We start from the raw sequence: 24,923 nt of genomic DNA on the forward strand, positions 1-24,923 counted from the left end.
CTGTAGTGACATCTCTAGCATTGAGATGCAGTGCCTTAGACGGCTGCGCCACTCGAGAGCTTCCTGACATCCAGGACCTATATACTAGGTTTTGTCAGAGGAAGGCCCCAAACATTGTAGAAGACTCTAGTCAAATGGCCACCGGACCATTAACATTGACACCCGCTTTGTTTTCACACTGCTACTTTTCGCTGTTACCTATCTATGCATAGCCACTTTACAAATTACTTTGAGAAACCTGTGCCCTCTGCACATTGACTCGGTACCGGTACCCCCCCCCCCCCCCCCCACCCAAATTGACTCGGTATCACCTGTATATAGCCTCATTAATGTTTTGTTATTTTCTTGTCTTACTTTTTGATATTTAATTTTTTCACGTTAAGTATATTTTGTAAATATTTCCTGAACTCTTTCTTGAACTGCATTGTTGGTTAAGGGCTTGTAAGTAATAATTTCACGGTAAAGTCTACGCCTTATGTATTCGGCGCAGGTGATGAATACAATTTTATTTCATTTGATTTGAAAGGTCTACTGACGTTGTGTGATACACAGCGATCTCTAGTGGTGAGCCACAACCACTACATCACAGGGGAGATAACGGAAGTTTACAAGGTAGCCTATATCCTGCTAGGGGAGATGGTAACAGTTGAGACTAGAAAATACACTGTTTCAGAGGAAACACACATATATAGCTCATCCATGGTTTTAGCAGATCTAAAGGTAGAGTATATTAGTAACAAAACGTTGGAAACAACGTTGATTCAACCAGTGGGTCCAATCAAACCCAGTCCTCAACAGCAACACTACACTACCCCACTCCCACCACATCAACCCACACTCTCCCTAAAATGAAGGAGGACAAGATCCAAGATGTCTGCTCAGTTTCTCTAGGTTTCCCTGGGTTGATATGGTTCTCCTGTCTGTAGTAGGAAACCCCCTGTGAGCTCACAATACGCCCTCAGGAGCAAACAGCAGTCTATCCTCTCTTCCTTCTTTTTCTCTACTCCTTTATTTTCTGCATTAGAATTGTATTTCCCCTACCCAGAAACACCTGCGAGAAGCTACATGTGCATACGCCACAGTGAGATGTTAGACTAAAGTCTAAATCCAGGACTCTGTTAAAAAACGGCATGGTACATCCCAAAATGAGACGGTTCATTCCAAGAGGGTTCTATCCTGTTTGATAAAGGTTCCAGACAGACAAAAGTTCCAAAGGGGCGTGATAAGGTGTGGTATGTAGGGTGGTCAGGGCAGGCTGTGGCAGTTGTCAGCTGGGTCCTAGCACTCTACAGGTCTCGGTCCTCCTCTCCCCGGGCCTCCAGACCATTATGTAGAAACGCCTCTTTCTCAGGAGACATGGGCTCCATGTTGTGTGAGTGGCTGGCTATGTAGCCGTTCAGCTCTACATCAGACCCAGGACAGGAGCGGTCCAGAGCCGCCTCAGCACTGTGGTGGATCCCGTAGCCAAAGTAGATCACAAACCCTGCAATAAACAGAGGGGTTAACAATGGAATGTCTTGGAAGAGGATATGTTTATTTTATTTTTGATTTAACCCTGGGGCATTGGGATATGTTTTTAGACCAGAGGACAGAGTGTCTCCAAAACCACTTCCAGCAGCATCTGGTCTCCCATCCAGGGACTGACCAGGACCAACCCTGCTTAGCTTCAGAGCCAAGCCAGCAGCATCTGGTCTCCCATCCAGGGACTGACCAGGACCAACCCTGCTTAGCTTCAGAGCCAAGCCAGCAGCATCTGGTCTCCCATCCAGGGACTGACCAGGACAAACCCTGCTTAGCTTCAGAGCCAAGCCAGAAGCATCTGGTCTCCCATCCAGGGACTGACCAGGACCAACCCTGCTTAGTTTCAGAGCCAAGCCAGCAGCATCTGTTCGCCCATCCAGGGACTGACCAGGACCAACCCTGCTTAGCTTCAGAGCCAAGCCAGCAGCATCTGGTCTCCCATCCAGGGACTGACCAGGACCAACCCTGCTTAGCTTCAGAGCCAAGCCAGCAGCATCTGGTCTCCCATCCAGGGACTGACCAGGACCAACCCTGCTTAGCTTCAGAGCCAAGCCAGCAGCGGTATATCTCTATAGAGGAGTTGATAATATTCTGATAATGTCTTGGAAGAGGATATCTCTATAGAGATGACATTGTTATAGAAAATAGTTTCTTACCTATAGCCATCCAGACAGCGAAGCGTATCCACGTGCCTCTGTCCAGTTGCATCATTAGGTAGACGTTGACAAACATGCTGACCACTGGGATGAACGGCAACAGGGGCACCTTAAGGGGTCGGAGGTAAAATACAAAGATTATGCAGAGGTCAGTGCGTCAGAAAAAAGAGGCGTCATCCGAGTCGATATTCACCTTAAAATAAGAAATTCTCCTCAACCAAGCCCACAAATTGGAGAAAACAAATATTGTGTAAAAGAGCCTACTTTGTCGTCGATTTTCTGTCATACAGAAATAACAAAACATGCCAAAAATATATTGTGTTGTTCAGGTCAAACAAGGTAAAATATCCCTACCCAATCCCACGTAGGGATATATAGAGCCTATGAGAAGAGTCTATTCGGTGTGGGAGACGGTGTCCAAGCAAGAAACACGAAGGTATGTGTGTGGAAAACATTTAATCAGAGACATTTAACTTGTTTAATATAGGCTGTTAGTAACTCCACTCACTATTTGTAGCTACAGTGGGGAGAACAAGTATTTGATACACTGCCGATATTGCAGCTTTTCCTACTTACAAAGCATGTAGAGGTCTGTAATTTTTATCATAGGTACACTTCAACTGTGAGAGACGGAATCTAAAACAAAATTCTAGAAAATCACATTGTATGATTTTTAAGTAATTAATTTGCATTTTATTGCATGACATAAGTATTTGATACATCAGAAAAGCAGAACGTAATATTTGGTAGAGAAACCTTTGTTTGTAATTACAGAGATCATACGTTTCTTGTAGTTCTTGACCAGGTTTGCACACACTGCAGCAGGGATTTTGGCCCACTCCTCCATACAGACCTTCTCCAGATCCTTCAGGTTTTGGGACTGTCGCTGGGCAATACAGACTTTCAGCTCCCTCCAAAGATTTTCTATTGGGTTCAGGTCTAGAGACTGGCCAGGCCACTCCAGGACCTTGAGATGCTTCTTACGGAGCCACTCCTTAGTTGCCCTGGCTGTGTGTTTCGGGTTGTTGTCATGCTGGAAGACCCAGCCACAACCCATCTTCAATGCTCTTACTGAAGGAAGGAGGTTTTTGGCCAAGAGGTCGCTATACATGGCCCCCTTCATCCTCCCCTCAATACGGTGCAGTCATCCTGTCCCCTTTGCAGAAAAGCATCCCCAAAGAATGTTTCCACCTCCATGCTTCACGGTTGGGATGGTGTTCTTGGGGTTGTACTCATCCTTCTTCTTCCTCCAAATACGGCGAGTGAAGTTTAGACCAAAAAGCTCTATTTTTGTCTCATCAGACCATATGACCTTGTCCCATTCCTCCTCTGGATCATCCAGATGGTCATTGACAAACTTCAGACGTGCCTGGACATGCGCTGGCTTGAGCAGGGGGACCTTGCGTGCGCTGCAGGATTTTAATCCATGACGGCATAGTGTTTTACTAATGGTTTTCTTTGAGAATGTGGTCCTGACGTGTAGTTCTGGGCTGATCCCTCACCTTCCTCATGATCATTGATGCCCCACGAGGTGAGATCTTGCATGGAGCCCCAGACCGAGGGTGATTGACCGTCATCTTGAACTTCTTCCATTTTCTAATAATTGCGCCTACAGTTGTTGCCTTCTTACCAAGCTGCTTGCCTATTGTCCTGTAGCCCATCCCAGCCTTGTGCAGGTCTACAATTTTGTCTCTGATGTCCTTACACAGCTCTCTGGTCTTGGCCATTGTGGAGAGGTTGGAGTCTGTTTGATTGAGTGTGTGGACAGGTGTCTTTTATCCAGGTTCCCAGAGTTCTCCAGAGTTCAAACAGGTGCAGTTAATACAGGTAATGAGTGGAGAACAGGAGGGCTTCTTAAAGAAAAACGAACAGGTCTGTGAGAGCCGGAATTTTTACTGGTTGGTAGGTGATCAAATACTTATGTCAAATACTTATGTCAATAAAATGCAAATTAATTACTTAAAAATCATACAATGTGATTTTCTGGATTTGAGTTTTAGATTCCGTCTCTCACAGTGGAAGTGTACCTCTGATAAAAAAAATTACAGACGTCTACATGCTTTGTAAGTAGGAAAACCTGCAAAATCAGCAGTATATCAAATACTTGTTCTCCCCACTGTATATAGTCTGTTTGTTTGTGTTGTTGGTCTTGGCTAGCTTAATGCTCCGGTCGTTAGCTAGCTGGCACTCATTCACATGGCTGCTAGGACATCACAAGGGGCATTTTATTTAACCTTCATTTAACTAGGCAAGTCTTATTTATAATGACAGTCTAGGAACAGTGGGTTAACTGGTCTAGGAACAGTGGGTTAACTGGTCTAGGAACAGTGGGTTAACTGGTCTAGGAACAGTGGATTAACTGGTCAAGGAACAGTGGATTAACTGGTCTAGGAACAGTGGGTTAACTGCCTTGTTCAGGGGCAGAACAACAGATTGTTACCTTGTCAGCTCGGGGATTAGATCTTGCAACCTTTTGAATACTAGTCCAACACTCTAACCACTAGGCTACATGCTCTAACCACTAGGCTACCTACTCTAACCACTAGGCTACCTGTCTCTAACCATTAGGCTACCTGTCTCTAACCACTAGACTACCTACCTCTAACCACTAGACTACCTGTCTCTAACCACTAGGCTACCTACTCTAACCACTAGGCTACCTACCTCTAACCACTAGACTACCTACCTCTAACCACTAGACTACCTACCTCTAACCACTAGACTACCTGTCTCTAACCACTAGGCTACCTGCTCTAACCACTAGACTACCTGTCTCTAACCACTAGACTACCTACCTCTAACCACTAGACTACCTACCTCTAACCACTAGACTACCTACCTCTAACCACTAGACTACCTACCTCTAACCACTAGACTACCTACCTCTAACCACTAGACTACCTGTATCTAACCACTAGACTACCTGTCTCTAACCACTAGGCTACCTACCTCTAACCACTAAACTACCTGTCTCTAACCACTAGGCTACCTGCCGCCCCGCATGAGGGAAACCTTACAATGTTATGTTTTTCTATGTAGTGAGAACACTCAGAAGCAGGCAGTGTTGAAAAAACATATTTAGATATGTTGTACTTTTCTTAAATGTAGTTTTGTAGTTGACTAAAACAAGCAGACAACAAGTCAAATGGACAATTTGGTTTTCCGTTAAGAAAAAAATCATTAATTTACTCATCAATTCACAATGCAGATTAATGGTCCAATTACCTATGTTGGAACGCTAGGGTCGGGCAATGAATGTATATCTACTGCAGTCACACCCTTTACATTTTTTTAAAACCTTTATTGAACTAGGCAAGTCAGTTAAGAACAAATTCTTATTTTCAATGACGGCCTAGGAACAGTGGGTTAACTGCCTGTTCAGGGGCAGAATGACAGATTTGGACCTTGTCAGCTCGGGGATTTAAACTTGCAACCTTCCGGTTACTAGTCCAACGCTCTAACCACTAGGCTACCCTGCCACCCCCCTTGAAAATACCTCGGCTACAACGTGTTTGTTTTTCCGTAAGGGTACACTACGACTTTATAAATGCCGACAATAAACCTTCTCTGGAGATAGTTTGGATGCGTCTCAATCCATCGCATCCAATAATGTCACACTTCCGCATGAAGATGGGGTGATGGAGTTGTTTGTCAGACCATGAGACATGTAGATGGGGTGTTGGAGGTGTTTGTCAGACCATGAGACATGAAGATGGGGTGATGGAGTTGTTTGTCAGACCATGAGACATGTAGATGGGGTGTTGGAGGTGTTTGTCAGACCATGAGACATGAAGATGGGGTGATGGAGTTGTTTGTCAGACCATGAGACATGTAGATGGGGTGTTGGAGGTGTTTGTCAGACCATGAGACATGTAGATGGGGTGATGGAGGTGTTTGTCAGACCATGAGACATGAAGATGGGGTGTTGGAGGTGTTTGTCAGGCCATGAGACATGAAGATGGGGTGTTGGAGGTGTTTGTCAGACCATGAGACATGAAGATGGGGTGTTGGAGGTGTTTGTCAGGCCATGAGACATGAAGATGGGGTGTTGGAGGTGTTTGTCAGACCATGAGACATGAAGATGGGGTGTTGGAGGTGTTTGTCAGACCATGAGACATCCCAAAAATAGCTATTCTCACAAAATCGTTCATAGCATCCGAATGGTTAGGCCTATAAACTATTATGACCTATCTATGGAAAGATGAGACTCTAACAAACACGATGGTGTTCTACGTTTTGCTTTACAGTCTGAAGTCAGTATAGCAGATCTGCCAACTTATGTCTGTGATTATCACAGTGAGTTCAGGAGAGGTGATTATCACAGTGATTTCAGGAGAGGTGATTATCACAATGAGTTCAGGTGTGACTAGTTGGCAGGAGAGGGGGCGTGTCAAGAGGGTGATTGGGAGTTTGTGGAATGGGCAGGATCCTTCAAAGCAGGCTAGATTGGCAGAAAGTTAACAGCTAGGAGGTTATTTGGTCCAATGTGCTTTATCTTGTTGAGGTGAGAGGTTTTAGTATGGGGTGGATTGGTCTTGGTGTTGGGGTCTTGGTGTTAGGGTCTTGGTGTTGGGGTATTGGTGTTAGGGTCTTGGTGTTAGAGCCTTGGTGTTGGGGTCTTGGTGTTGGGGTCTTGGTGTTGGGGTCTTGGTGTTGGGGTCTTGGTGTTAGGGTCTTGGTGTTGGGGTCTTGGTGTTAGGGTCTTGGTGTTGGGGTCTTGGTGTTGGGGTCTTGGTGTTAGGGTATTGGGGTCTTGGTGTTGGGGTCTTGGTGTTGGGGTCTTGGTGTTGGGGTCTTGGTGTTAGGGTGTAGGGGTCTTGGTGTTGGGGTCTTGGTGTTAGGGTCTTGGTGTTAGGGTCTTGGTGTTAGGGTCTTGGTGTTAGGGTCTTGGTGTTAGGGTCTTGGTGTTAGGGTGTTGGGGTCTTGGTGTTGGGGTCTTCGTGTTAGGGTCTTGGTGTTAGGGTGTTGGGGTCTTGGTGTCGGGGTCTTGATGTTGGGGTGTTGGTGTTAGGGTCTTGGTGTTGGGGTCTTGGTGTTGGGGTCTTGGTGTTAGGGTCTTGGTGTTAGGGTGTTGGGGTCTTGGTGTTGGGGTCTTGGTGTTGGGGTCTTGGTGTTAGGGTCTTGGTGTTAGGGTGTTGGGGTCTTGGTGTTAGGGTGTTGGGGTCTTGGTGTTGGGGTCTTGGTGTTGGGGTCTTGGTGTTAGGGTCTTGGTGTTAGGGTGTTGGGGTCTTGGTGTTGGGGTCTTGGTGGGGTTAGGTATTGTATACCCACCTTAAAGGACAGCTTGGTCTTGCTCTCTGGTTGTCTCCAGATTATAAAGGTGAGGAGAACACACACCATGAAGATGACGGTTAGAGCTACGATGTTCCACACTGCAAATCCACCCTGTACTGCTAGTATACTGAACACCAGGATCAGAAGGCCTATATGGGGAGGAGGATGAGGAGGAGGAGGAGGAGAGGAAGAGGGGAAGAGAGGGAGGAGAGGAGGAAAACACACACCATGAAGATGACGGTCAGAGCTACAATGTTCCACACTGCAGGGAGGCGTGAGGAGAGGGAAGGAGGGAGGAGAGGAGGTGGAAGAGGGGAGGAGAAGAGGAGAGGGAGGAGGAGAGGAGGGCAGGCAATGGAGGAGAGGGGAGGGCAGGCAATAGATGACAGAGGAGAGATTGAAAGGGATGAGAAGGGAGGAGACGACGGAGAAGGATGGGATGGGAGGGGAGGTGTGTGTGTGTCTGTGTAGCTTATCTGTAGTCTTCCTGTACCCCCCTTTACCCATGAGGCTGACAGTGATGTTGACAGTGCAGCCGGACAGGGCTGAGGGTTCAGTGTTGTCAGGGAACAGGACAGTCTTCAGGCTGAAGTGCTCCTTCACACCAGGCAGGATGCCCATACTGGGGGCGGAGATACCATCATTTAGCTCCATCTCCTCCACGGTACTGGCCATCTGATAGGCCAAGGAGCTGGGATGCTCTGGTTGGTACCTGGAACAGAGAGGAGGTTTACTGTGTCTCCTAACCTACTGTGTTAGTTCTCCTAACCTGCTATTTCCCTATTGCAGTGTTTCTCAACCCTCCTCCTTGCGGACTCCCAGATGTTTCATGATTTTTTAACCAGGTAGGCTAGTTGAGAACACCTTTATTTAACCAGGTAGGCTAGTTTAGAACACCTTTATTTAACCAGGTAGGCCAGTTGAGAACACCTTTATTTAACCAGGTAGGCCAGTTGAGAACACCTTTATTTAACCAGGTAGGCCAGTTGAGAACACCTTTATTTAACCAGGTAGGCCAGTTGAGAACAAGTTCCCATTTACAACTGCTACCTGACCAAGATAAAGCATAGTGCGACACAAACAACAACACAGAGTTACACATGGAATAAACAACCGTACAATCAATAGCACAATAGAAAAAAAATAAGTCTATATACAGTGTGTGTGAATGGCGTGAGGAGTTAGGCAATAAATAGACCATAGTAGCGAAGTAATTACAATTTATCAAATTAACACTGGAGTGATAGATGAGCAGATGATGATGTGCAAGTAGAAATACTAGTGTGCAAAGGAGCAGAAAAGTCAAATAAAACAATATGGGGATGAGGTAGAATGGGTGCGCTATTTGCAGATGGGCTATGTACAGCTGCAGCGATCGGTTAGCTGCTCAGATAGATGATGTTAAAAGGTAGTGAGGGAAATAAAAGTCTCCAGCTTCAGCAATTTTTGCAATTTTTTCCAGTCATTGGCAGCAGAGAACTGGAAGGAAAGGGGGCCAAAGGACAAGTTGGCTTTGAAATATACAGTGCCTTGCGAAAGTATTCGGCCCCCTTGAACTTTGCGACCTTTTGCCACATTTCAGGCTTCAAACATAAAGATATAAAACTTAAAAAAATTTTTGTGAAGAATCAACAACAAGTGGGACACAATCATGAAGTGGAACGACATTTATTGGATATTTCAAACTTTTTTAACAAATCAAAAACTGAAAAATTGGGCGTGCAAAATTATTCAGCCCCTTTACTTTCAGTGCAGCAAACTCTCCAGAAGTTCAGTGAGGATCTCTGAATGATCCAATGTTGACCTAAATGACTAATGATGATAAATACAATCCACCTGTGTGTAATCAAGTCTCCGTATAAATGCACCTGCACTGTGATAGTCTCAGAGGTCCGTTAAAAGCGCAGAGAGCATCATGAAGAACAAGGAACACACCAGGCCGTTCCGAGATACTGTTGTAAGTTTAAAGTTTAAAGCCGGATTTGGATACAAAAAGATTTCCCAAGCTTTAAACATCCCAAGGAGCACTGTGCAAGCGATAATATTGAAATGGAAGGAGTATCAGACCACTGCAAATCTACCAAGACCTGGCCGTCCCTCTAAACTTTCAGCTCATACAAGGAGAAGACTGATCAGAGATGCAGCCAAGAGGCCCATGATCACTCTGGATGAACTGCAGAGATCTACAGCTGAGGTGGGAGACTCTGTCCATAGGACAACAATCAGTCGTATATTGCACAAATCTGGCCTTTATGGAAGAGTGGCAAGAAGAAAGCCATTTCTTAAAGATATCCATAAAAAGTGTTGTTTAAAGTTTGCTACAAGCCACCTGGGAGACACACCAAACATGTGGAAGAAGGTGCTCTGGTCAGATGAAACCAAAATTGAACTTTTTGGCAACAATGCAAAACGTGTTTGGCGTAAAAGCAACACAGCTGAACACACCATCCCCACTGTCAACCATGGTGGTGGCAGCATCATGGTTTGGGCCTGCCTTTCTTCAGCAGGGACAGGGAAGATGGTTAAAATTGATGGGAAGATGGATGGAGCCAAATACACGACCATTCTGGAAGAAAACCTGATGGAGTCTGCAAAAGACCTGAGACTGGGACGGAGATTTGTCTTCCAACAAGACAATGATCCAAAACATAAAGCTAAATCTACAATGGAATGGTTCAAAAATAAACATATCCAGGTGTTAGAATGGCCAAGTCAAAGTTCAGACCTGAATCCAATCGAGAATCTGTGGAAAGAACTGAAAACTGCTGTTCACAAATGCTCTCCATCCAACCTCACTGAGCTCGAGCTGTTTTGCAAGGAGGAATGGGAAAAAATGTCAGTCTCTCGATGTGCAAAACTGATAGAGACATACCCCAAGCGACTTACAGCTGTAATCGCAGCAAAAGGTGGCGCTACAAAGTATTAACTTAAGGGGGCTGAATAATTTTGCACGCCCAATTTTTCAGTTTTTGATTTGTTAAAAAAGTTTGAAATATCCAATAAATGTCGTTCCACTTCATGATTGTGTCCCACTTGTTGTTGATTCTTCACAAAAAAATACAGTTTTATATCTTTATGTTTGAATCCTGAAATGAGGCAAAAGGTCGCAAAGTTCAAGGGGGCCGAATACTTTCGCAAGGCACTGTACCTGCTAGAGCGCGTGCTACAGGTGGGTGTTGCTATGGTGACCAGTGAGCTGAGATAAGGCGGAGCTTTACCTAGCAAAGACTTATAGATGACCTGGAGCCAGCGGGTTTGGCGACAGATATGTAGTGAGGGCCAGCCAACGAGAGCATAGAGGTCGCAGGCGTGGGTAGTATATGGGGCTTTGGTAACAAAATGGATGGCACTGTGATAGACTGTATCTAGTTTGCAGAGTATAGTATTGGAAGCTATTTTGTAAATGACATTGCCGAAGTCGAGGATCGGTAGGATAGTCAGTTTTACAAGGGTATGTTTGGCTGCGTGAGTGAAGGCGGCTTGTTGCGAAATAGGAAGCCAATTCTAGATTTAATTTTGGATTGGAGATGTTTAATATGAATTGGAAGGAGAGTTTACAGTCTAGCCAGACACCTAGGTATTTGTAGTTGTCCACGTATTCTAAGTTAGATCCGTCCAGAGTGGTGATGCTAGTCGGGCAGGCGGGTGTGGGCAGCGAACGGTTGACAAGCATGCATTTGGTTTTACTAGCATTTAAGAGCAGTCGGAGACCACGGAAGGAGTGTTGTATGGCATTGAAGCTCGTTTGGAGGTTAACACAGTGTTCAATGAAGGGCCAGATGTAAACAGAATGGTGTCGTCTGCGTAGAGGTGGATCAGGGAATTACCTGCAGCAAGAGCGACGTCGTTGATATGTACAGAGAAAAGAGTCGCCCCGAGAATTGAACCCTGTGGTACCCCCATAGACTGCCAGAGGTCAGGACAACAGGCCTTCCGATTTGACACACTGAACTCTGTCTGAGAAGTAGTTGCTGAACCAGGCGAGGCAGTCATTTGAGAAACGAAGGCTGTTGAGTCTGCCGATAAGAATACGGTGAAAAAAAGCCTTGGCCAGGTCGATGAAGACGGCTGCACTGTAATGTCTTTTATCAATGGCGGTTATGATATCATTTAGTACCTTGAGCGTGGCTGAGGTGCACCCCTGACCAGCTCGGAAACTGGATTGCACAGCGGAGAAGGTACGGTGGGATTTGAAATGGTCAGTGATCTGTTTATTGACTTGGCTTTCGAAGATTTTAGAAAGGCAGGGCAGGATGGAAATCGGTCTGTAACAGTTTGGGTCTAGAGTGTCACCCCCTTTGAAGAGGGGGATGACCGCGGCAGCTTTCCAATCTTTGGGGATCTTGGACAATATGGAATAGAGGTTGAACCGACTGGTAATAGGGGTTGCAACAATGGCGGCGGATAATTTTAGAAAGAGAGGGTCAGATTGTCTAGCCTGGCTGATTTGTAAGGGTCCAGGTTTTGCAGCTCTTTCAGAACATCTGCTCTCTGGATTTGGGTGAAGGAGAAGCTGGGAAGCTGGGGAGGATTGGGCAAGAGGCTGCGGGGGGTGCGGAGCTGTTGGCCGAGGTTGGGGTAGCCAGGAGGAAAGCATGGCCAGCTGTAGAAAAATGCTTCTTTAAATTCTCGATTATCGTTTTATCGGTGGTGACAGTGTTTCCTAGCCTCAGTGCAGTGGGCAACTGGGAGGAGATGCTCTTATTCTCCATGGACTTTACAGTGTCCCAGAGCTTTTTGGAGTTAAAGGATGCAAATTTCTATTTGAAAAAGCAAGTCTTTGCTTTCCTGACTGACTGCTTGTAGTGGTTCCTGACTTCCCTGAAAAGTTGCATATCGCCGGGACTATTCGATGCTAGTGCAGTCCGCCACATGATGTTTTTGTGCTGGTCAAGGGCAGTCAGGTCTGGAGTGAACCAATGACTCTATATTTTCTTAGTTCAACATTTTTTGAAAGGGGCATGCTTACAGTGCCTTGCGAAAGAATTCGGCCCCCTTGAACTTTGGAACCTTTTGCCACATTTCAGGCTTCAAACATGAAGATATAAAACTGTATTTTTTTGTGAAGAATCAACAACAAGTGGGACACAATCATGAAGTGGAACGACATTTATTGGATATTTCAAACTTTTTTAACAAATCAAAAACTGAAAAATTGGGTGTGCAAAATTATTCAGCCCCCTTAAGTTAATACTTTGTAGCGCCACCTTTTGCTGCGATTACATCTGTAAGTCGCTTGGGGTATGTCTCTATCAGTTTTGCACATCGAGAGACTGAAATTTTTTCCCATTCCTCCTTGCAAAACAGCTCGAGCTCAGTGAGGTTGGACAGAGAGCATTTGTGAACAGCAGTTTTCAGTTCTTTCCACAGATTCTCGATTGGATTCAGGTCTGGACTTTGACTTGGCCATTCTAACACCTGGACATGTTTATTTTTGAACCATTCCATCGTAGATTTTGCTTTATGTTTTGGATCATTGTCTTGTTGGAAGACAAATCTCCGTCCCAGTCTCAGGTCTTTTGCAGACTCCATCAGGTTTTCTTCCAGAATGGTCCTGTATTTGGCTCCATCCATCTTCCCATCAATTTTAACCATCTTCCCTGTCCCTGCTGAAGAAAAGCAGGCCCATGTTTGACAGTGGGGATGGTGTGTTCAGCTGTGTTGCTTTTACGCCAAACATTTTGCATTGTTGCCAAAAAGTTCAACTTTGGTTTCATCTGACCAGAGCACCTTCTTCCACATGTTTGGTGTGTCTCCCAGGTGGCTTGTGGCAAACTTTAAACAACACTTTTTATGGATATATTTAAGAAATGGCTTTCTTCTTGCCACTCTTCCATAAAGGCCAGATTTGTGCAATATGCGACTGATTGTTGTCCTATTGACAGAGTCTCCCACCTCAGCTGTAGATCTCTGCAGTTCATCCAGAGTGATCATGGGCCTCTTGGCTGCATCTCTGATCAGTCTTCTCCTTGTATGAGCTGAAAGTTTAGAGGGACGGCCAGGTCTTGGTAGATTTTCAGGGGTCTGATACTCCTTCCATTTCAATATTATCGCTTGCACAGTGCTCCTTGGGATGTTTAAAGCATGGGAAATCTTTTTGTATCCAAATCCGGCTTTAAACTTCTTCACAACAGTATCTCGGACCTGCATGGTGTGTTCCTTGTTCTTCATGATGCTCTCTGCGCTTTTAACGGACCTCTGAGACTATCACAGTGCAGGTGCATTTATACGGAGACTTGATTACACACAGGTGGATTGTATTTATCATCATTAGTCATTTAGGTCAACATTGGATCATTCAGAGATCCTCACTGAACTTCTGGAGAGAGTTTGCTGCACTGAAAGTAAAGGGGCTGAATAATTTTGCACGCCCAATTTTTCAGTTTTTGATTTGTTAAAAAAGTTTGAAATATCCAAAAAATGTTGTTCCACTTCATGATTGTGTCCCACTTGTTGTTGATTCTTCACAAAAAAATACAGTTTATATCTTTATATTTGAAGCCTGAAATGTGGCAAAAGGTCGCAAAGTTCAAGGGGGCCGAATACTTTCGCAAGGCACTGTATTTAAGATGGTGAGGTAATTACGTTTAAAGAACAACAATGCATCCTCTACTGACAGGATGAGGTCAATATTCTTCCAGAATACCTGTGACAGGTCAATTAGAAAGGCCTGCTGCTCGCAGAAGTGTTTTAGGGAGCGTTTGACAGTGATCAGGTGTGGTCGTTTGACCGCAGACCCATTAAGGCAATGAGGCAGTGATCGCTGAAATCCTGATTGAAAACAGCAGAGGTGTATTTGGAGTGCAAGTTGGTCAGGATAATATCTATGAGAGTCCCCATCTTTAGGGATATAGGGTTATACCTGGTGTGTTCCTTGATAATTTGTGTGAGATTGAGGGTATCTAGCTTAGATTGTAGGACTGCCGGGGTGTTAAGCATATCCCAGTTTAGGTCACCTAACAGAACAAACTCTGAAGATAGATGGGGGGCAATCAATTCACATATAGTGTCCAGGGTACAGCTGGGAGCTGAGGGGGTCTTTAACAGGTGGCAACAGTGCATTTGCACTTGTTTCTAGAGAGATTCATTTGTAAAATGAGCAGCTCAAACTGTTTGGGCACAGACCTGGAAAGTATGACAGAACTTTGCAGGCTATCTCTGCAGTAGATTGCAACTTCTCCCCTTTTTTGTCAGTTCTATCTTGATGGAAAATGTTGTAGTTGTGTATGGGAATCTCAGAATTTGTGGCGGCCTTCCTAAACCAGGATTCAGAAATGGCAAGGACATCAGCGTTGGCGGAGTGTGCTAAGGCAGTGAGTAAAACCAACTTAGGGAGGAGGCTTCTGATGTTTTCATGCATGAAACCAAGGCTTTTTTGGTTACAGAATTCAGCAAATGAGAGCACCTGGGGACACACAGGGCCTGGGTTAACCTCCACATCACCCGAGGAACAGAGGAGGAGTAGGATGAGGGTATGGCTAAAGGCTGTCAAGACTGGTCATCTAGTGCGTTGAGGACAGAGAATAAAAGGAGCAGATTTCTGGACGTGGTAGAATAGATTCAGGGCTTAATGTGCAGACAGGGGTATGGTGGGGTGCGGGTACAGCGGAGGTAAGCCCAGGCACTGGGTGATGATAAGAGAGGTTGCGTCTCTGGACATGCTGGTTATACTGGGTGAGGTCACCGCATGTGTGGGGGGCTGGGACAAAGAAGGTATCTGAGGCATGTTGATTGCGACTAGGGGCTCCACAGTAAACTAAAACAATGATAACTATCCTAAACAACAGTATACAAGGCATTTTGACATTTGAGAGAGACATAAAGCGATGATGATTAATTGTTAAGTTGAATCAGGTGTGCTAGTTCTGGAATATATTAAATACATGGAACCGCTGGGGGGGTCCAGAGGAAAGGTTTGAGAAACACTGTCCTATTGTGCTATGTAGGTAATCTGGTGGACAGACTATGTAAACATAAATGGTAGCGTTGATCTGTCATGATACAACGAGATGCATATGAGACAACAAGCAGCAGTGCTTTGGATAAATCGTGATTTTGTATCTTTCACATTTCGGAAGGGGAGGCTCATAGACTTGCCCGTAACTTGCAAAGAGAGAGGGTGGAGCTCTTTGTTCTGGTGTTATGATACTGATGATTTGTTGCCACAGACGGTTTGTTTACGTTTCTGGCTAGATGGATTAGTCCTACAGCTCTATCTAGTAGTGACATTGGGGACAACAATTAACTTTATCATTGTAGCAAAACCGAACCTTTTTCCTAACTTTAAACCTCATCCTTCTAACCTGCTAAATTAATTCAGCTAAACTGCTAAATTAGTTATCCTAGTCTGCCAATTTAATTATCCTAACCTGCTGTGTTAGTTCTCCTAACCTGCTGTGTTTGTTCTCCTAACCTGCTGTGTTAGTTCTCCTAACCTGCTGTGTTAGTTCTCCTAACCTGCTGTGTTAGTTCTCCTAACCTGCTGTGTTTGTTCTCCTAACCTGCCTTGTTAGTTCTCCTAACCTGCTGTGTTAATCATCCTAAACACATGGCTTAGTTCTCCTAACCTGCTTTGTTAGTTCTCCTAACCTGCTGTCTTAGTTCTCCTAACCTGCTGTGTTAGTTATCCTAACCTGATGTCTTAGTTCTCCTAACCTGCTGTGTTAGTTCTCTTAACCTGCTCTGTTAACAGACCATCAGTATTACCACGCCAGTACTCTTAAGGTTAGAGGACATAGTCTGATCCTCGTTCAATCTCTTAGGTTTAGAGGACACAGTCAGAACGAGGATCAATCTCTTAGGGTTAGAGGACACAGGCAGACCATTACAGATGGAGATGATCCTTTTTTAATGGGCGTCATCTGTTGATAGATATGATTGTCCTCTAACCTGAGTACCAGAACACAGGGTTTAGGGTTCAGGATACTAACCTGAGTACCAGAACACAGGGTTTAGGGTTCAGGATACTAACCTGAGTACCAGAACACAGTGTGTAGGGTTCAGGATACTAACCTGAGTACCAGAACACAGGGTGTAGGGTTCAGGATACTAACCTGAGTACCAGAACGCAGGCTGCAACCAGGGTGTAGGCCAGCAGAGTACCTATAGACATCAGATCTACCAGGTCCTTCAGGTCAAACAGAAAGGCCATGATAGCTGGGGGAGAGACAGAAAGGCCATGATAGCTGGGGGAGAGACATAAAAGCCATGATAGCTGGGGGAGAGACAGAAAGGTCATGATAGCATTAGGAAGAGACAGAAAGGCCATAAGGCCATGATAGCTGGGGGAGAGACAGAAAGGCCATGATAGCTTTGGGGAGAGACAGAAAGGCCATAAGGCCACAATAGCTGGGGGAGAGACAGAAAGGCCATAAGGCCATGATAGCTGGAGGAGAGACAGAAAGGCCATGATAGCTGGGGGAGAGACAGAAAGGCCATGATAGCTGGGGGAGAGACAGAAAGGCCATGATAGCTTTGGGGAGAGACAGAAAGGCCATAAGGCAACGATAGCTGGGGGAGAGACAGAAAGGCCATAAGGCCATGATAGCTGGAGGAGAGACAGAAAGGCCATGATAGCTGGGGGAGAGACAGAAAGGCCATAAGGCCATGATAGCTGGGAGGAGAGACAGAAAGGCCATGATAGCTGGGGGAGAGACAGAAAGTCCATAAAGCCATGATAGCTGGGAGGAGAGACAGAAAGGCCATGATAGCTGGAGGAGAGACAGAAAGGCCATGATAGCTGGAGGAGAGACAGAAAGGCCATGATAGCTGGGAGAGAGACAGACAGGCCATGATAGCTTTGGGGAGAGACAGAAAGGCCATAAGGCCATGATAGCTGGGGGAGAGACAGAAAGGCCATGATAGCTGGAGGAGAGACAGAAAGGCCATGATAGCTGGAGGAGAGACAGAAAGGCCATGATAGCTGGGGGATCGACAGGAAGGCCATGATAGTTGGGGGAGAGATAGAAAGACCATGATAGCTTTTGGGAGAGACAGAAAGGCCATAAGGCCATGATTGTTACGGTGCGTGAATGAGGACCCAAAAGCGAATTAACTTAAACAGAGCTTCTTTAATTACCAAACATAGGTAGGCTCAGACGGACCGGCAGATTCCGACAGGACAAGACAAGGTTACAGCAAACATGACGACAGTCTGGTTCAGGCATGAAACACAACAAACAAGAAACCGACAAGGACAGGAACAAAAACAGAGAGAGATATAGGGGACTAATCAGAGGGAAAAAGGGAACAGGTGGGAAAAGGGGTGACGAGGTGGTTAGGAGGAGACAAGGCACAGCTGGGGGAAAGAGGGGGAGAAAAGGTAACCTAACAACGACCAGCAGAGGGAGACAGGGTGAAGGGAAAGGACAGAGACAAGACACAACATGACAGTACATGACAATGATAGCTGGAGGAGAGACAGAAAAGCCATGATAGCTGGAGGAGAGACAGAAAGGCCATAAGCCCATGATAGCTGGAGGAGAGACAGAAAGGCCATGATAGCTGGGGGAGAGACAGAAAGGCCATGGTAGCTGGGGGAGAGACAGAAAGGCCATAAGGCCATGATAGCTGGAGGAGAGACAGAAAGGCCATAAGGCCATGATAGCTGGGGGAGAGACAGAAAGGCCATTATAGCTTGGGGAGAGACAGAAAGGCCATAAGGCCATGATAGCTGGAGGAGAGACAGAAAGGTCATAAGGCCATGATAGCTGGGGAGAGACAGAAAGGCCATGATAGCTGGGGGAGAGACAGAAAGGCCATGATAGCTGGGGGAGAGACAGAAAGGCCATTATAGCTTGGGGAGAGACAGAAAGGCCATAAGGCCATGATAGCTGGAGGAGAGACAGAAAGGTCATAAGGCCATGATAGCTGGGGAGAGACAGAAAGGCCATGATAGCTGGGGGAGAGACAGAAAGGACATGATAGCTGGGGGAGAGACAGAAAGGCCATGATAGCTGGGGGAGAGACAGAAAGGTCATGATAGCTGGGGGAGAGACAGAAAGGCCACGATAGCTGGAGGAGAGACAGAAAGGCCATGAAAGCTGGAGGAGAGACAGAAAGGCCATAAGGCCATGATAGCTGGGGAGAGACAGAAAGGCCATAATGCCATGATAGCTGGGGGAGAGACAGAAAGGCCATGATAGCTGGAGGAGAGACAGAAAGGTCATAAGGCCATGATAGCTGGAGGAGAGACAGAAAGGCCATAAGGCCATGATAGCTGGGGAGAGACAGAAAGTCCATGATAGCTGGGCGAGAGACAGAAAGGTCATGGTAGCTGGGGGAGAGACAGAAAGGCCATAAGGCCATGATAGCTGGAGGAGAGACAGAAAGGCCATAAGGCCATGATAGCTGGGGGAGAGACAGAAAGGCCATTATAGCTTGGGGAGAGACAGAAAGGCCATAAGGCCATGATAGCTGGAGGAGAGACAGAAAGGTCATAAGGCCATGATAGCTGGAGGAGAGACAGAAAGGTCATAAGGCCATGATAGCTGGGGAGAGACAGAAAGGCCATGATAGCTGGGGGAGAGACAGAAAGGCCATGATAGCTGGGGGAGAGACAGAAAGGCCATTATAGCTTGGGGAGAGACAGAAAGGCCATAAGGCCATGATAGCTGGAGGAGAGACAGAAAGGTCATAAGGCCATGATAGCTGGGGAGAGACAGAAAGGCCATGATAGCTGGGGGAGAGACAGAAAGGACATGATAGCTGGGGGAGAGACAGAAAAGCCATGATAGCTGGGGGAGAGACAGAAAGGTCATGATAGCTGGGGGAGAGACAGAAAGGCCACGATAGCTGGAGGAGAGACAGAAAGGCCATGAAAGCTGGAGGAGAGACAGAAAGGCCATAAGGCCATGATAGCTGGGGAGAGACAGAAAGGCCATAATGCCATGATAGCTGGGGGAGAGACAGAAAGGCCATGATAGCTGGAGGAGAGACAGAAAGGTCATAAGGCCATGATAGCTGGAGGAGAGACAGAAAGGCCATAAGGCCATGATAGCTGGGGAGAGACAGAAAGGCCATGATAGCTGGGCGAGAGACAGAAAGGTCATGGTAGCTGGGGGAGAGACAGAAAGGCCATGATAGCTGGAGGAGAGACGGAATACCATAAGGCCATGATAGCTGGTGGAGAGACAGAAAGGTCATGATAGCTGAAGGAGAGACAGAAAGGCCATGAGGCCATGATAGCTGGAGGAGAGACAGAAAGTCCATAAGGCCATGATAGCTGGGGAGAGACAGAAAGGCCATGATAGCTGGGGGAGAGACAGAAAGGCCATAAGGCCATGATAGCTGGGGAGAGACAGAAAGGCCATAAGGCCATGATAGCTGGGGTAGAGACAGAAAGGCCATGATAGCTGGGGGAGAGACAGAAAGGACATGATAGCTGGGGGAGAGACAGAAAGGCCATGATAGCTGGGGGAGAGACAGAAAGGACATGATAGCTGAGGGAGAGACAGAAAGGCCATGATAGCTGGAGGAGAGACAGAAAGGCCATGATAGCTGGAGGAGAGACAGAAAGGCCATAAGGCCATGATAGCTGGGGAGAGACAGAAAGGCCATAATGCCATGATAGCTGGGGGAGAGTTAGAAAGGCCATGATAGCTGGAGGAGAGACAGAAAGGTCATAAGGCCATGATAGCTGGAGGAGAGACAGAAAGGCCATAAGGCCATGATAGCTGGGGAGAGACAGAAAGGCCATGATAGCTGGGCGAGAGACAGAAAGGTCATGGTAGCTGGGGGAGAGACAGAAAGGCCATGATAGCTGGAGGAGAGACAGAAAGGAGGCCATGATAGCTGGAGGAGAGACAGAAAGGCCATGATAGCTGGGGTAGAGACAGAAAGGCCATGATAGCTGGGGGAGAGACAGAAAGGACATGATAGCTGGGGGAGAGACAGAAAGGCCATGATAGCTGGGGGAGAGACAGAAAGGACATGATAGCTGGGGGAGAGACAGAAAGGACATGATAGCTGGGGGAGAGACAGAAAGGCCATGATAGCTGGAGGAGAGACAGAAAGGCCATGATAGTTGGAGGAGAGACAGAAAGGCCATGATAGCTGATTGAGAGACAGAAAGGCCATGATAGCTGAGGGAGAGACAGAAAGGCCATGATAGCTGGGGGAGAGACAGAAAGGCCATAAGGCCATGATAGCTGGAGGAGAGACAGAAAGGCCATAAGGCCATGATAGCTGGGGAGAGACAGAAAGGCCATAAGGCCATGATAGCTGGACGAGAGACAGAAAGGCCATAAGGCCATGATAGCTGGGGGAGAGACAGAAAGGCCATAAGGCCATGATAGCTGGAGGAGAGACAGAAAGGCCATAAGGCCATGATAGCTGGGGGAGAGACAGAAAGGCCATAAGGCCATGATAGCTGGGGAGAGACAGAAAGGCCATAAGGCCATGATAGCTGGGGTAGAGACAGAAAGGCCATGATAGCTGGGAGAGAGACATAAAGGCCATGAAAGCTGGGGAGAGACAGAAAGGCCATGATAGCTGGAGGAGAGACAGAAAGGCCATGATAGCTAGGGGAGAGACAGAAAGGCAATAAGGCCATGATTGCTGGAGGAGAGACAGAAAGGCCATAAGGCCATGATAGCTGGAGGAGAGACAGAAAGGCCTTAAGGCCATGAAAGCTGGGGGAGAGACAGAAAGTCCATAAGGCCATGATAGCTGGGGAGAGACAGAAAGTCCATAAGGCCATGATAGCTGGGGGAGAGACAGAAAGGCCATGATAGCTGGGGAGAGACAGAAAGGCCATAAGGCCATGATAGCTGGAGGAGAGAAAGAAAGGCCATGATAGCTGGGGGAGAGACAGAAAGGCCAAAAGGCCATGATAGCTGGGGAGAGACAGAAAGGCCATAAGGCCATGATAGCTGGAGGAGAGACAGAAAGGCCATGATAGCTGGAGGAGAGACAGAAAGGCCATAAGGCCATGATAGCTGGGGGAGAGACAGGAAGGCCATGATAGCTGGGGGAGAGACAGAAAGGCCATGACAGCTGGGGGAGAGACAGAAAGGCCATAATAGCTGGGGGAGAGACAGAAAGGCCATGATAGCTGGGGGAGAGACAGAAAGGCCATGACAGCTGGGGGAGAGACAGAAAGGCCATGATAGCTGGGGGAGAGACAGAAAGGCCATGATAGCTGGGGAAGAGACAGAAAGGCCATGATAGCTGTGAGAGAGACAGAAAGGCCATGATAGCTGGGGGAGAGACATAAAGGCCATGATAGCTGTGTGAGGGACAGAAAGGCGATAAGGCCATGATAGCTGGAGGAGAGACAGAAAGGCCATAAGGCCATGATAGCTGGAGGAGAGACAGAAAGGCCATAAGGCCATGATAGCTGGGGAGAGACAGAAAGGCCTTAAGGCCATTAAAGCTGGGGAAGAGACAGAAAGTCCATAAGGCCATGATAGCTGGGGGAGAGACAGAAAGGCCATGATAGCTTGGGAGAGAGACAGAAAGGCCATAAGGCCATGATGGCTGGGGATGAGACAGAAAGGCCATGATAGCTGGGGAGAGACAGAAAGGCCATAAGGCAATGATGGCTGTGGGAGAGACAGAAAGGCCATGATAGCTGGGGAGAGACAGAAAGGACATGATCGCTGGAGGAGAGACAGAAAGGCCATGATAGCTGGAGGAGAGACAGAAAGGCCATGATAGCTGGGGGAGAGACAGAAAGGCCATGATAGCTGGAGGAGAGACAGAAAGGCCATAAGGCCATGATAGCTGGTGGAGAGACAGGAAGGCCATGATAGCTGGGGGAGAGACAGAAAGGCCATGACAGCTGGGGGAGAGACAGAAAGGCAATGATAGCTGGGGAGAGACAGAAAGGCCATAAGGCCATGATAGCTGGAGGAGAGACAGAAAGGCCATGATAGCTGGAGGAGAGACAGAAAGGCCATAAGGCCATGATAGCTGGGGGAGACACAAGAAGGCCATGATAGCTGGGGGAGAGACAGAAAGGCCATGATAGCTGGAGGAGAGACAGAAAGGCCAGGAGGCCATGATAGCTGGGGGAGAGACAGGAAGGCCATGTTAGCTGGGGAGAGACAGAAAGGCCATGATAGCTGGGGAAGAGACAGAAAGGCCATGATAGCTGGGGGAGAGACATGAAGGCCATGATAGCTGTGTGAGGGACAGAAAGGCGATGAGGCCATGATAGCTGGGGGAGAGACAGAAAGTTCATGATAGCTGGGGGAGAGACAGAAAGACCATGATAGCTGGAGGAGAGACAGAAAGGCCATGATAGCTGGGGGAGAGACAGAAAGGCCATGATAGCTGGGGGAGAGACAGAAAGGCCATGATAGCTGGGGGAGAGACAGAAAGGCCATGATAGCTGGGGGAGAGACAGAAAGGCCATGATAGCTGGGGGAGAGACAGAAAGGCCATGATAGCTGTGGGAGAGACAGAAAGGCCATGATAGCTGTGGGAGAGACAGAAAGGCCACGAGAGCTGGGGGAGAGACAGAAAAGCCATGGGAGCTGGGGGAGAGACAGAAAGGCCATTATAGCTGGGGGAGAGACAGAAATTGCCATGATAGCTGGGGGAGAGACAGAAAGGCGATAAGTCCATGATAGCTGGGGGAGAGACAGAAAGGCCATTATAGCTGGGGCAGAGACAGAAAGGCCATGATAGCTTGGGGAGAGACAGAAAGGCCATGATAGCTGGGGGAGAGACATAAAGGCCATGATAGCTGTGTGAGGGACAGAAAGGCGATAAGGCCATGATAGCTGGAGGAGAGACAGAAAGGCCATAAGGCCATGATAGCTGGGGAGAGACAGAAAGGCCTGAAGGCCATGAAAGCTGGGGAAGAGACAGAAAGTCCATAAGGCCATGATAGCTGGGGGAGAGACAGAAAGGCCATGATAGCTTGGGAGAGAGACAGAAAGGCCATAAGGCCATGATGGCTGGGGGAGAGACAGAAAGGCCATGATAGCTGGGGAGAGACAGAAAGGCCATAAGGCAGTGATGGCTGGGGGAGAGACAGAAAGGCCATGATAGCTGGGGAGAGACAGAAAGGACATGATCGCTGGAGGAGAGACAGAAAGGCCATGATAGCTGGAGGAGAGACAGAAAGGCCATGATAGCTGGGGGAGAGACAGAAAGGCCATGATAGCTGGAGGAGAGACAGAAAGGCCATAAGGCCATGATAGCTGGGGGAGAGACAGGAAGGCCATGATAGCTGGGGGAGAGACAGAAAGGCCATGACAGCTGGGGGAGAGACAGAAAGGCAATGATAGCTGGGGAGAGACAGAAAGGCCATAAGGCCATCATAGCTGGAGGAGAGACAGAAAGGCCATGATAGCTGGAGGAGAGACAGAAAGGCCATAAGGCCATGAAAGCTGGGGGAGAGACAAGAAGGCCATGATAGCTGGGGGAGAGACAGAAAGGCCATGATAGCTGGAGGAGAGACAGAAAGGCCATGATAGCTGTGGGAGAGACAGAAAGGCCATGATAGCTGGGGGAGAGACATAAAGGCCATGATAGCTGTGTGAGGGACAGAAAGGCGATGAGGCCATGATAGCTGGGGGAGAGACAGAAAGTTCATGATAGCTGGGGGAGAGACAGAAAGACCATGATAGCTGGAGGAGAGACAGAAAGGCCATGATAGCTGGGGGAGAGACAGAAAGGCCATGATAGCTGGGGGAGAGACAGAAAGGCCATGATAGCTGGGGGAGAGACAGAAAGGCCATGATAGCTGGGGGAGAGACAGAAAGGCCATGATAGCTGGGGGAGAGACAGAAAGGCCATGATAGCTGGGGGAGAGACAGAAAGGCCATGATAGCTGTGGGAGAGACAGAAAGGCCATGATAGCTGTGGGGGAGACAGAAAGGCCACGAGAGCTGGGGGAGAGACAGAAAAGCCAGGGGAGCTGGGGGAGAGACAGAAAGGCCATTATAGCTGGGTGAGAGACAGAAATTGCCATGATAGCTGGGGGAGAGACAGAAAGGCGATAAGTCCATGATAGCTGGGGGAGAGACAGAAAGGCCATGATAGCTGGGGCAGAGACAGAAAGGCCATGATAGCTGGGGGAGAGACAGAAAGGCCATGATAGCTGGGGGAGAGACAGAAAGGCCATGATAGCTGTGGGAGAGACAGAAAGGCCATGATAGCTGGGGGAGAGACAGAAAGGTCATGATAGCTGGGGGAGATACATAAAGGCCATGATAGCTGAGGGAGGGACAGAAAGGCGATAAGGCCATGATAGCTGGGGGAGAGACAGAAAGGCCATGATAGCTGGGGGAGAGACAGAAAGGCCATGATAGCTGGATGAGAGACAGAAAGAACATGATAGCTGGGGGAGAAACAGAAAGGCCATGATAGCTGGGGGAGAGACAGAAAGGCCATGATAACTGGGGGAGAGACAGAAATGCCATGATAGCTGGGGGAGAGACAGAAAGGCCATGATAGCTGGGGGAGAGACAGAAAGGCCATGATAGCTGGGGGAGAGACAGAAAGGCCATGATAGCTGGG

General features: G+C 47.5%; 1 protein-coding gene across 2 annotated transcripts in view; it reads right to left on the reverse strand.

Annotated features, from left to right (window-relative positions):
* Positions 1-288: 288 nt before the first annotated feature.
* LOC110533230 (high affinity cationic amino acid transporter 1) overlaps positions 289-24,923 on the reverse strand; it is an 87,453-nt gene continuing 62,818 nt past the window's right edge. Inside the window, exons 9-13 of one of the 2 annotated variants that reach the window (XM_036989484.1) lie at positions 16,505-16,607; positions 7,955-8,163; positions 7,449-7,600; positions 2,178-2,286; positions 289-1,483 (exon numbers count right to left, since the gene is read on the reverse strand). In XM_036989484.1, coding sequence (XP_036845379.1) covers positions 1,287-1,483; positions 2,178-2,286; positions 7,449-7,600; positions 7,955-8,163; positions 16,505-16,607 — 770 coding nt within the window. In that variant the 3' untranslated portion in view covers positions 289-1,286. The remainder of the gene's footprint in view (positions 1,484-2,177; positions 2,287-7,448; positions 7,601-7,954; positions 8,164-16,504; positions 16,608-24,923) is intronic. The other variant, XM_036989485.1, reaches the window with a different exon arrangement.

This window comes from Oncorhynchus mykiss, chromosome 10 (genome assembly GCF_013265735.2).
Source record: "Oncorhynchus mykiss isolate Arlee chromosome 10, USDA_OmykA_1.1, whole genome shotgun sequence".
Lineage (NCBI taxonomy): Eukaryota > Metazoa > Chordata > Actinopteri > Salmoniformes > Salmonidae > Oncorhynchus > Oncorhynchus mykiss.